The 13552-nt window shown below is 47.8% G+C and overlaps 2 protein-coding genes across 2 annotated transcripts in view; one reads left to right on the top strand and one right to left on the bottom strand.

The window, feature by feature from the left end:
• SYN3 (synapsin III) overlaps positions 1 to 13552 on the bottom strand; it is a 499918-nt gene that overhangs the window by 283475 nt on the left and 202891 nt on the right. The window lies entirely within an intron of this gene.
• TIMP3 (TIMP metallopeptidase inhibitor 3) overlaps positions 6111 to 13552 on the top strand; it is a 60101-nt gene continuing 52659 nt past the window's right edge. Inside the window, exon 1 of the mRNA XM_005898339.3 lies at positions 6111 to 6527. Coding sequence (XP_005898401.1) covers positions 6407 to 6527 — 121 coding nt within the window. The 5' untranslated portion in view covers positions 6111 to 6406. The remainder of the gene's footprint in view (positions 6528 to 13552) is intronic.

Below are 13552 nucleotides of genomic sequence, written 5' to 3'. Positions count from 1 at the left end.
GAAATTGGGTCTAGATAAGAGCTCAGAGGGATACTGCTGCTTACAGCAGTGGACAGACCAGAGTGGGAGGTGGGTCCAGGGGAGACAGTGGGATTAGCTAGGGGGAGTGTGGAAGCTAGGAAGGAAGGGAAGGGATGAAAAGGGATCCTTGGACAAAATTGGGAAACACCTATATTTTAGTGGCAGGAAGAGCCTTAAGAGTCTGCAAAGAAGACTGAGAAGGTACAGTTGTACCCAGTTGGAGAGGTAGAAAGCAAAAAACCAGAGAGAGCGGAGGCTCAGGAGTCAAGTTTAAGGAAGGATGTGTTTAATGGTATCCGCATTGCATAGGACATGTCAGTTTCAATTCCAGCTGCTGCTGCTGCCAAGTCGCTTCAGTCGTGTCTGACTCTGTGCGACCCTATAGACAGCAGCCCACCAGGCTTCCCAGTCCCTGGGATTCTCCAGGCAAGAACACTGGAGTGGGTTGCCACTTCCTTCTCCAATGCATGAAAGTGAAAAATGAAAGGGAAGTCGCTCAGTCGTGTCTGACTCTTAGCGACCCCATGGACTACAGCCTACCAGGCTCCTCCATCCATGGGATTTTCCAGGCAAGAATACTGGAGTGGGGTGCCATTGCCTTCTCCATTCAATTCCAGCAGGTTCCACCAAAAAGGGCTCGAGCACCTTGGCAGAAACAGGATCTCTAGCCCAGTCTGACAGCAGAGCAATCCTATATCTGTCTGACCGTCCCATTCCCTCCCAAGCCACAGAGTGGCAGGCAGAGACACTCATGGGTGTCTTCTGTGCAAAGCTGAGCATGCAACCTTCAAAGAAACCACAAAGGAGCTGCTCATTTTTAAAGGAAAACACACGGACTCCATGGGCATAAGGAAGACATTAAGACAGGGTCGAGGAGGAGAAGTTCTGCTTCCACTTCATATTACCCTTCATAGAAACAGTCAACCAACTGAGTACACAGTCACTTAAAAACAAAAAAGAGCAAGTGCTGGAATCTTAGCTCTGTTTCCCATCTCCCACCACTCCAGTAAAAAGGAGCACAAAATGTCTCCACTGAGCACATGTGTTTTCTAGTTTAAAATCTCTGAGAGTAGCTCCCTGCAAAAAGAAATGCCAACACCCCAGGATTCAGGTGAATTCAGCCAGAGACTCACACTAAGGGGTCTTCACTCCCTGGCAGGGATGGGGCAGAGCCGGGGAAAGAGACGCCCTGCAATTTTACTCCCGTAAAATTGGCTCCAGATGGAAGCAAGGCAAGGTGTTCGCTCCCTGCTGGTGCCAGACACAGAGAGAACCTGCAGTGCCTGCCACCTTAGGTCCATAATCCCCCAGTGCCGGGTGGCAGCCCTGCTGAAGGCCCGGTCAGGGCTCACGGTGCAGGGTGGACCGGAGCTGTCTGTTGCTCAGAAGAGACTATTTTTAAATGCAATGACTTTCAGATGGACTGTGGGTTTGGGGGAAGGCAGGGCGGCTGGGGTCTGGAGGAGAAGGGACAAAAAAGAGGAGAGGTGTTTCCCTACACAGCCACAGAGATGACACACATCTTAGGACCTTCTCCAGTTTCAGTTTTCAGAGGCCAGCTCTGCCCTGAAAGAGAAGGACCATGGAATCCTCTGTTGTATTCCCAGGTCTCCCCAGTACCCCTCAAATCCATGATTCACAAGTATGTAGCTTCTTGAGAGCACGGCTCCCCTTGGGTTGACACGTGGCCGGCCTGGGGGTGGAGAAGCTGGGCAGCTGCGGACCCAGACGGGATGCTGACTGAGAGCTCTGTGGCCACTGCAGACGGGAGGGGTTAGTTTCACCCACTCAAAGGCACCCACACCCCACTGACTAGTGTGGAACTGTGCCTTTCCCCCCTTCTCAGTGAGACCAGCTGAGGCTTCAGGCTGAGGGAATGGGTGTTCTCTGGCTTACAGCGCCCCCTAGCATTGGTCAGAGGGATAGAGCCCTGTGAGCTCTCCAAGGAGCTACCCACCTACCTATCTCAGTACTGGTTGGTGGAGCCAATTAATTCTATCCATTCAGCTAATCCTTATTGACGTCTTTGTTACCAACACTCTATTACGAACACTGTGCTCAAGGAACTTACCATCCAGGAAGGTAAACAATCAGATTACAGTCAGACAAGTAGTGTGAAAGAAAGAAGCACAGGATAACATGGGAGGGGGTCGACAAAGACTGGAGATGGGAATCAGAGAAGGCTTTCTAGAGGAGGTGACATTTAAACTGTGATCTGAAAGCAATACAGGAGTTCAATGAATTTTAGAAATAAGGTATGGAGATAAAAAAAGGCTTATTTCTTTATCTTTTAGTGCTTATGATGCAAGAGGCAAAAAGACAGAGAAACAAGTAATTACAATGGGGCTCTATCAGGCATAAGACCCTCAATCTCTTCTATACTTTCACCATCAAAATCTTTGGTTTCAGCCTGAGTCTTGGAGGAGAGAGCAGAAAGCAGAATAGGAACTCAGTGTTGATTGAGAAATTGATGGACATGCTTTAGTCTTAGTCACATTTAATTGTTCTCAAACTTGTTTAATGGTAAGATCTATCTTCCCTTCAGAGACATTCACCTTGTCCTTGAGACTTTTCCATGGATCCTGAGACTTTTCAGCCAGGGGGGTTCTTGAAGATCGCTGAGTTACAACCTTCATCCAATGAACAAGAAAATTGAGTCTAGACAGGTGAGGTGACTTGCCTCAACAATTGTTTCTGCAGCAACCTTTGGAACAAATCTCACATCTTTTGCTACTGTTTTTCATCCCAGCCTCTTTTTGTCCCGCAGAAAGAAAATGTTCATATGTCACTTTGCAGCAAAATACTTGAAATGCTTTCAAAAGATATTAGATAATTTAGAAAGGGAAAAATAAACACACAAGAGAGAAATCTCTGAGGAGTACAGAGCTGCATTTGTTATGATTGGCTCAGAGGTGATTTTTAACATAACACAGAACTATTTAGTCAGGGCAGTGTAGTTCTCTACCTGTTGGGTACTGTACAAAGGGACTCTGAAACTCATCTTTAGACTTGAAATGCAGATTCAGGACTGCGAGTGGCTGCATAAGAGTCTAAACATTAGATCATGCACTGCAGTTTGGGGGACTGGGGCCACAAGTGTGAGGAAGAGAGCCCAGGTAAGGAATCGGGCAGCCACAGCACAATCTCAGCTCTACCATGAGCTAACCATGAGACTTCGGGGGAAATTTCTTCACCTGTCTGAACCTTATTTTCTCCACCTGTAAAATGAGGATGGGCAGAATCTCAGGTCATTTTTCAGGTCCTCTAAATGTCTATTAGAGACTTCCCAGAGATTTTAACATCTTGGAACTTGATATGAAGAGGGGGTGGACCACTCAGATTTAGAAACTTCTTCAGTTCTTCTGGGGTTTATAAATCTATCAGTGTCCTTAGCTGTCAAGACAAAGTGGGGAGCCGGTATCTTCATTCTTATTTACCATTAGCCCCAGGCCCCCTCCATCTAGCTTCTAAAGTGGACTTGAGAAAGCAATTCTTACATATTATTAGGTCCATGGACACAATGACATCCGGATTGATGGCTATGAGGTCTGCTTGCTGCCCTTGACCCAGAGGCAGGAAGTAGTGCTCCTCTCTATGAGGATTTATGAAGCTTGCTTTTTCTCTTGTTCAAAGTGAGGACTGAGGATGGATGGACAGAAAATAGTCCCCTTGGGTTAGACATTAGGGAGAACTTTCCAACTGAAACAAAAGCTGAACTCAAACACACTGACCCAGTTTAGGATAGGCAGTGAGAGGAAATAAACCAAAGGGCAATTTTACTACCTTTCAGCTAGAAAAACAATCAGATTACTCTTACATTTATATAAGTAACTGCCATAAAATCATATGTGTCAGATGTTTTCTATAAGGAACCTGCTGCTTGAAGTTCAGCAAAAGTTATTTCTCTGACACTCATTTTCTAGGCAAGCTACTGGTAATTTGGACAAAACCTTAAAGTGAGAAAGAAAAGAGAGAGAGAGAGTGAAGAGAAGGCTTCAACATGTAAGATGCTTATCCAAAGTGGATTTGGTCTGGAAAGGCCTGTAAAACCTTCCACATGACCGGCACAGTGCAGGGATAAATGAAACTCTCAAATCCTACCAAGTATGCCCTCATTCAACCTGGATCCTTGGAGTGGCCTCCAAAGTGTCCACAGCTCAAGACTCGAAGGGTTGCTGGCCACACCCATACCCATGTCCCCCGAGAACCTAATTTATACCCTGAGGAGTAAAATGTAGCCTGCTCAAATATCTTAGGCTTCAAAGTGTTTCTTCTAGTGTGGTTGGGGAAATAGTACAACTACAGTTCATGGAACAAGGGGTAAAATTCTAAGTAAACACTGAGAGAAGGAAAGCTCTCTCTGGATGGGGCTACAGTCAAAGTTAGGATGGGAAGGGTCTTAAAAGTTGGGAAGGAAACAAGACAGAAAACTGTGGATACTAGATTCCTCTCCTTACAGCTAAATTTTTAAGGGGGAAAAAGGAGCTTTAAAAATGTTCTTCGAAATATCATTTCCAATGAAGCTTTCTGCTCCTGCCATTTTGGTGTCACTTCTCTGAGGTGTAAACAAAGGAATTTCTGAGAAAGAGGATGAACTTGCACTTCAGAGCGGTACTTCTCGTCCTTTTGTTCCTAACTTTTACCATTTTTATTGCCAAATCATTTTAGTCTCTTTCCAAACGGGATGAGTTGGGAGAGAAAGTGAGAAAGATGCAAGAATAGAAACAAGATTCCAGCTCCAAAAAAGACTTGCACAGTTAAAGCTAACTGCCACTAAAAAGTCCAAGAAAGTAAACACCTCTCTTGGGGCGGGAATCAGAGAATTCAGTTCCTGGCTGGTTGCCAAGTAATGGCACCTTTCTGCAACAGTTTCCTCATCTGGAAAGTGTGAATAACACTTTGTGTTTTTCCTATCTAAAAGGATCATTGTGAGATGTAATGACGTGAGGTATGGAAAATATTAATATAAGGCAGACTCAAGAGGTTACTGAATAAGAAAAATAGTCATAGTCTTAGTTTTTAGCAGATATCCATAATTCCTCATATTCTTGAATCCTGGATAGTTCTCCAGGATCTAGTTTCATTTGCGGTTGGGATTAGTTCACCCCTAATTCCTCACTGAAGGATGGAGACCTGTCTGCCCTAGGTGAGGTTACCATTTCCTCGTGCCCTAACTTACGGTTTTTCAAGTAAGCCTGGGGACTTTGCCCTTGCTGTTATCTCCTCCCTGCTGCCAAAGGGCTGAGGCTTTTTGTTTACAGCCAGGCTGTCACCTTCTCAGCCATTGTGCTTATTATCCCGTAGACAGCAGCGCCCTCCGCAGAATTTCTAACCCATCATTCATCATTCAGGGCACTATTACCTTAGTAAATCACCCTATGTACTCATGTTTCTTCTAATGCATTGCCTACTACTTCCATGGGAGCAAAGAGTTCGTTTTGCTCATCCCAGAATCCAGAACGATGCCTGTTGAATGGCCTCACTATTTACTCCCGCTGAGCCCGGGAAACAACCTTTCATTACCACCAGTTCCAAAAGGCAAACGACTTCCTACTGAGGAGGAAAGTCAGGAGCAGCGATACACGGAGGGATAGGGGATATGTCAGCAACCTCGATCTTTCCCCTCTGACCCGGCTCTCTCCAGAGAAGACACAGTTACCCTTTATTTATCCTTTCCACCAGGCGCAGTCAAGGTCCCCAAGGCAAGGCCACCTCTGACCTGCCAAGGGGTTGGTGCTGGGGTCGGCGGTAGTTGATTTTGGTTTGGGTCAGAGGCGCCCAGAGGGCGGGGTGGGCGTATGGCTGGGTTGCAGGCGAGAAGGGCAAGGGGGCGCCACTCGGAGGGCCCCTGCGCCAGCGCGTACCAGGGGCGCGTTCAGCCCACCCACTCGCGTGCCCACAGCTGCATTATTCCCTAAAAGGACCTGAACTGGACGGGTGGCCCCGCCCCGTCGCCCCGCGCCCCCGGCCCCGCCCACTTTTTGGAGGGCCGATGAGGTAATGCGGCTCTGCTATTGGTCGGAGTCGGCGGGCCCCGCGCGCTCGAGAGGGGGTGCCCGGGGGGACCCGCGCTATATCACTCGGCCGCGGGGCTGCGGCGCAGAGCGGGCAGCGGACGGGCGCTCGGACAGCTTCTCCTCCTTCTGCTCCCTCCAGCTCCTGCTCCTCCGCCCGGAGAGACTGCCCACCCGCCCAGTCCTGCGCCAGCGCCGAGGCAGCTCCGTCGCACCCCATCCCGTCCCGCCGGGCACTCGGAGAGCGGCGCGCTCCAAGCCAAAGTTGCCCCCCACAGGCGGGCGGGCGAGCGCAGGCTGCAGCGACCCGGCCCGTGGCGCGCAAGGCAACTTTGGAGACTCGAGCAGCAGCACCAGCAACGGCAGCGGCGATGACTCCCTGGCTCGGGCTCGTCGTGCTCCTGGGCAGCTGGAGCCTGGGGGACTGGGGCGCTGAGGCGTGCACATGCTCGCCTAGCCACCCCCAGGACGCGTTCTGCAACTCAGACATCGGTAAGCGCTCCCGGTGTCCCTGCGGAGCCCCCGCGGTGACCGTTCGCGGGCGCGCTGCAGCCGGGACTCTGGCGCTGCTACGGGTGGCCTCGCCAACCTCCGCTCCTTTCCATTGCCTGGGCTTGGGGGGAGGCCATGGAGGTAGATACTGAGGTATGCTTCAGCATGACCGAGGTGGGTAGACGTAGAGAAACCCACCGAGGCCGAGTGAAGTCCTTGCAGCCATGCTCTCTTAGGGCGTGAGGTCCTTACTGTTCTTTTTGACATCTGGAAAATTCCCCTTTTCACTATCACCGGAGAACTCTCTGGGGGAGAAAGGTGGGGAGAGCATTTCTAAAACTTGTAATGCGAACTAAAGTGCTGGGATGATGAAGAGTTAAAAAAAAATTAAAAAGAAAGAAAGTTGGCAGCCATGTGCAGGGGAAAGTTGCAGGAGAAACTTGTAGTTTTCTGAGTTTTCACCATCTCCCCACGATGTTCATTCTTTTCACTGAGACCCAACTCAGACTCACACTCGCTAGGCCAAGTGCAAACTGAGCTTCTTGGACTGCCAAGTTTGGGTGGATTTAAGGGGGAAAATGAGAAGGAATCTGTGGGGTTGACCCTCCCCGAAGGAACTGTATTTGAGAGTGTTGATAGCAAGCAGGAGGTGGCGTGTGTGAGGGATCACTTATCACATAGCTGTGAGAATTCACAGGAAGGCCTTTTTTTTTTTTTTTCCCCTTGAATGTGTGTGGGGTGAGGGAGACAGGGCAGTGGAAAACAGATTTGTCACCAAAAGAACAAAGATGCCAAGGGTCACATCATGGTGACTATTCCAAACTGGACTGAGTGTCTTGATTAGAGACAAGGGCCTTGAGAGTCCTGGGAGAACTTGTTTCAGAGTGTTCGGGACACTTGTGCTTCGATGGCCAGAGGGGGAGTAGCAGCTGGAAAACATCTCTCCTCTCCTTTCCAGCTCATAAAGCATGCAAGTCTAGTGGCCCTTGCTCTGTTTGTGTGTAAATGCAGGCTGGGGGTGGGGTACAACACAGTCTAGTCACCCTCTGCCTGTGTCGATTCAGAGGTGAAGAATGGAGCGTGTGTGTTTTCAGCACAGTCATAAAGAGGAAAAGAAATTTTCCACTGGGTCCTGGGTGAGGTCCTCCACAAGTGTACTGCAGGGGAGGAGGGGGAGGAGGCAGGAACCTGGCAGGGGAGGGAGCTGAGGCTGGGAGGGGTGCTGCTGGTGGGCCTGGCAAGCCTAGGAGATGTGAGGGAGGTGGCTGTGGTGACTGGGTCAGTCTGGCTGGCAGGCAAGAGTATTTTGTGTGACCTAGGGTCACCCCATTAGTGGTTTCCTGGGGTCCTTGCTATGCCCCGTTCCTTCTCCTGGGGGAACCTGACTGGCCTCTGGGTTTGTGGATTGCTGGGAAGGATTCTTCGGGGCTGCCAGAGCCCTGCAAGGTTTTCGTCTCCCTTGACTGCCCCCACCCAAATTCTGCTTGGCCTGTTCCCCCTCACCCTGTGGGTGTCATTCCCACCTAAGTGATGCTGGCAGCTGCTGCCGGTGGTGGCAGCTCTGGTCCTCTCAGTGAAGAGCACGTACTTGGGTCCAGGCGTCAGGTGGAGTCAGGGCGTCGTCCTCTGCCTGACAGTGGTTCGGGCATGTTCACCTGGATTTCTGATGTGTGTGGAGAGGGAGACCTCATGCCTTCCCTTGCTCTTGGCTTTTAGGTTTCTACCCTGGAAGTTCGCCAGGGGACAGTGGAAACAGGAACAAGGAGACCACTTCCCATGGTGGCCCTGCCTGACCACTGCTTAGGTTTCCTGCTATGTGTCTGGGACTGATACAGAAAGTTTCTTGTAATTTTGCGGGATTTTAGTAAGAAATCTTCCCATGACCCCCTCCTCAATTGACTGCCTAGAGAAAAGCGAAGTTACCAGGAAATACCGAAAGGCAAGAACATTGTGGTAGCAAAAATGAAAAAGAAACAAAAAGACCTCGGCACTGCTGGCCCTGATCCAAAGCTGTGCTGCCTTGGTTGGTGCACTGCACTAGTGGCAGGGATGAGATAATGCTTTTTCTGGGAGGTGTAGATGCGAGCTGCTGGCTTGTTGACCTCCACTGCCTTACAGCACCCTGCCAGCGTCCAGTAGGTGGCTCCCAGTACTCCTAGCTCACAGCTCCTCTTCTGGTTCCCAGCCTGCCTGTTCTCTCCCTGAAGGAAATGTGTAGACGCTCCCATTCCCCTTGACCCCTATGACTCTACCAGTCAATACTGTAGTCCTTAAAAGATGCTCACTCCAGCCCACTAGCTTCCTCTTCCAGAACCTTCCTGGCTCTTTTCATGGCTGGGTGCCACATTGCTGGGCAAAGCCCCTCTCTAAGGAATCCCCCCACAGCCTTCCATTTCCTTCCTCCTCATCCACAAGTGTCTCTTCTTGCCTTCCCCCCCCCTCCCCCAAAGCCCTGGGAATTGGTGCTGCCTTCTGGATGATGAGGAGTTAAAAGGTGTTTCTATGGCAACTCCAGGCCCTACACCCCAGTGAAGTGTTTAGAAGAGTAAACTACATCCTGGCTTATAAGACATACTATGGCGAAGAGAAAAGGACTTGGAAGCATCCACGATGTCCATGGTCCCTCCCCACCAGTCACCGCCCCTGAAACTCTTGACAAAACCTGGACTCTGGAGGAGGGGAGAGGGGAGGACTAGGAATGAGGAGGCAGCCTTGGCCTGCTTTCTGCTCCACAGTTCTGTCCAGCTCAGGAAGGGGCGGGCAGTGGGTGTGCTCTGGTGCCTGCGTGCGAGTGTGTGGTTTCTGCAGGGATGGGAGCAGTAGGGAGAGAACTTGACTTCAGAATGCCAACCCCTCCTTTGCAAAGAAGAATGGGGCTGCGCAATGGAGTGTTGGGGGCCTGCTCCTTGAGCCCGTGGGGAATTCGAGAGGGAGGCTCAGCTGGGGGCCCGCTGCCAGCTCCGGAGGACGGTCTCTGGACGTCTCCAGATTGTTTTGAAAGGGACGAGTGCCAGCAGATTCTTTCGGTATCAGATCTGAGGTTGTGGTTTTAGCGAAGAAGCCATTTTTAAGGAAGCCCGATCAATCCTCTCTCGCTTACAAACACAAAATTAACACTTTACACTGGGCTTGGTGACTTAAGGAAAATAAAAAGGATCCAACTTTGGAAAGGAACCAATCACTTGGGAAGTGGACCCAGCCTGTGGACATCTTAGCAAGTCAGAAAAAAGGAGAGCTGCTTATATTAGGGAGGAGGGGACATCTCTCAGACTTCCACTGGGTGCAGGCTCTTTGTGTCTTTTATCCACTCAGTATCCTTAAGAGTAGGTATCACACCTATTTTTCCTCAGATGGAAGATAAATTGTGGGTTTGAGATAAACTGTGCTTGCTCAAGCTCACTCAGCTACTATAGGGTAAAGGTGAAGCCATTCTGAATTATGCCATTCTTCCCAAACTTTTCAACTTCCATTTATCCTTGCTATTGTAAGGCAGACAACCCTTCCCAGGATCAGGATGGAATGGACAGTTAACATTTGAAGAATGCCTTACTTATGGATTTGGGGAATTTTCCTTAGAAATATGAAGACAGCTGAAATGGCCAGAGGTTATAATTAAACATCATCATAGGAGAGTAAGAACTAATGACTGTCATCCTCATTATATCAGGTTATCAATAGAGAAAAATAAAGAAAAAATTCTAATGTTCTTTAGCTGTTAGAACTAGAAGAGACCCTCAAAATAACCAAGTCAAAGTTAAAAAACAAAAAAAAAAGACTCGGTTTGTCTCACTGAAGCTTGGCCTCAAATACTCTTACCCTTCTGAGGTTGGGCTGATGAGTGAGGGCTTCCCAGGGTAATGTGCCCTGTCTATGCAGCCTGCCAGTATGATGGGAGGAAAACCAGAGAGTTAGGAGGCTGGGTCCCGGGCTGGCTGGAGAAGGTGTCCCTCCCACAGTTCTGTGTCCCTGTCACAATCCCTCGATAGATAAGACTAGAAAAGTGGCCACAGAAGTGGCTTGGGTGGAGGGACTTTTGTTTGTTTTGCAGGAACAGCAGGAACCATTCAGCTCCACTGCTGAATGGCACATTCCAACAGGTTCACTAATTAAAAACAAAAACAACAACACAATTCTCCATTTTATTTAGCTTTTATCATTCTGGTCACTATGGACAAGGAGGCCCCTTCTTCTAGCCTTTGTCATAGTCAACTCCTGGGTGGCCTGGAGGGGCAGTGGGGGGCGGTAAAAAGGCCATGGCATGGGCAGGGCAGGGCAGGGCTTAAATCCTTCCTGCGGGGCTTGTTGGCTGTATGCACTTAAGTATGCTATGGGCCGACGTTAAGATTTAGTTTCCTCACTTATAAAAGGGGAATAATAATCTGTACATCCTTGGCCTTTTAATTTTTATCCACATTTCTAAAATTACAAGAGTAGTTGCATACATTCTATTATGTCCATGTGTATATGTATCTGTGTGTTCAACTGTATCCATCCATCTATCCATCAACCATCATCCATCCATGTCTATCCATCTATCTAAAGTCAGATAAGGGGAAAGTCATTTTTGGTCAGTTCCTCTAATTCTACTCCCTTCTCTATGTATTTACATATATAATACTCATTACAGTAGCCCTTCCCCTTGGAAACATGAATGGCAAATACTATAAACAGTGGAATACCAATACAGCATTCAACTTCTTTTCAATGAGCAACAGGTTCAAGGTTGTTCTCAGTTCATATGCACACATATATACTTCATTTTCTTTAATGTGCAGAATTCCATTGGGTTATAAATTATAAAAAATAATTATGGAATGATTACTGTGCACCAAATACCATTCTAAATAATTAACATGCATCAACTCAGTTTAACTTAATTCTCTCAAAAGTTCTATGAGGCAGGTGTGCTACTGCTGTCTCCAATTTACAGATGAGGAAAGTGAGGCTTAGAAAAATTATGAAACTTGTTCAAGATTGTTACAGAGCCCATATTTAAACCCTTACAGCCTAGGTCTAAAATATAGTCAACTACTATCTATATATTACAGTATATGCAATATTATATGATACATATCATTATATACTATTTTATTACTCTAATAATATAATAGCCTTATGCCAGGACCAGTGCCAAGTTGCTTCAGTCGTATCCGACTCTTTGTGACCCTGTGGATTGTAGCCCACCAGGCTCCTCTGTCCATGGGATTCTCCAGGCAAGAATACTGAAGAGGGTTGCCAAGCCCTCTTCCAGGGGATCTTCCTCACCCAGGGATGGAACCTGAGTCTTATAGGTATAGGTATAGGTATAGATTTATTTATCCATTCCTCTATTAGATATTTTAGGTTTCTAACAGCTTTTCATGGTTACAAAGAGCACTATGACAAGAATTCATTGTACCATCCTCTTGTTCATATGCGTGGATATTTCCCCATGGCAAATATACAATTTGGAATTCTCAGACATAATGTATGTGCACTTTACATTTGAACAGTTCCTGACAATTCACCCTCCAGAGTGGCTGTGGAAACCACTGTTTTCATATATGCAACATGCAGAGATGGAGAGACCATTAGCCCTGTTCTGGAGACATTTCTACACTTCTCTCAAACAGGAAAACAATTTATGACTTTTATTAACTTACTGAGTTTTTTCCCTTTTTTGCTTATTCTTTCATCCTTTTGAAAGAGGGCAAAATTAAGGCTACTTAGACCAAGTTGATAGGAGCATTTTTTTGTAGGGAGAATGGCGCTATGTACCAGTGGTGCTACGGGCCAAATGGCCTTTGACTTGTTGCCATTTTAGATTAATTCAACTGCAGATGGTTTTATTTTTTGCTTTAATAAGAAGCAATGGGCCTTTCAGTACATTAAGATGCTTGTCTCCAGCGTTTGGCATGAACCCAGGTTCATGTTTTAAAGACTTGTGTTTTAAAGACAGGGTCTTATTGCTGACCCAAAGATGTCCCCTTTTTGGCTGGGCGTGGCCAGGCTCATGGTGGCAGAAGGAGGATTCAGCCCTGTGTCTCCCTTCTCCTCATTGAATTTGGATGGTGCTTGGATGTGGGATAGCCATAGGAAGAAGATGGACAGTGAAGAGGGGACAGAGCGGGTCCTGGCCAAGAAAGATTAGGCTAGAGTCTCATTTGATGGCAACTAGAATGGCTGGTTTAAGAGAATTTCACCTATTCTGATTTAAACCTTTCAGGATCCTTGGGATAAAGTGTCATAAAATGGCTTCAACAATAGCCAGCCTGGCCTCTGTCTACCTTGTCAACATCACTGGCTTTTCCAGGTGCTGCTGTTCCCATTCTCTCTCTGGGAATGTTCTCTCTCTGCCCGTTGTCCTCGCCTTGATTTTGAGTGCCCCTTGTTAATGTCTCATTCTCTGGATCTCACTTGGTGCCTTTTCCCTGCCCACTTCTTGGGATTATTGCAGGATCATCAAACCTTGTCCAAATTTTAAACGTGTCAAAAAACATTATCTTTAGGAAAAAAACAACTCTTTGGAGCTGCTTGGGAAATTCCTAGAAGGGCTCATTCTTGGGCAGACCTAAGGGCTGTATACTATCCAGAGAGACGCATCTAACCCTCCAAAGAGGGGAGGCACCAGCCACTGCATTACTTATTAAGTCCAATCCCACCTTCTGGACATGGTACTCCATTACCATCCCAAAGAAAAAAACTCCTTTTTTGCATTATCAGTCACCCTATTAGCTGGAGACTGCCCATCCCAGCTACCTGGTGAGTGATCTGAAGCCAGAGGGGTGAAATCACTCACCTGAGATCACACCATGAAGAAACAGATGAACTGGAAGCTACATTTGCTTCAGTTCAGTTCAGTCACTCAGTCGTGTCCGACTCTTTGCGGCCCCATGGACTGCAGCACACCAGACCTCCCTGTCCATCACCAACTCCCAGAGCTTGCTCAAACTCCATCGAGTTGGTGATGCCATGCAACCATCTCATCCCCTGTCATCCCCTTCTCCTCCTGCCTTCAATCTTTCCCACCATTAGGGTTTTTTCCA

Source organism: Bos mutus, chromosome 5 (genome assembly GCF_027580195.1).
Source record: "Bos mutus isolate GX-2022 chromosome 5, NWIPB_WYAK_1.1, whole genome shotgun sequence".
Classification (NCBI taxonomy): domain Eukaryota; kingdom Metazoa; phylum Chordata; class Mammalia; order Artiodactyla; family Bovidae; genus Bos; species Bos mutus.
Note: the sequence above shows the minus strand (reverse complement) of the source record. Positions and strands in the feature narration are given on the sequence as shown.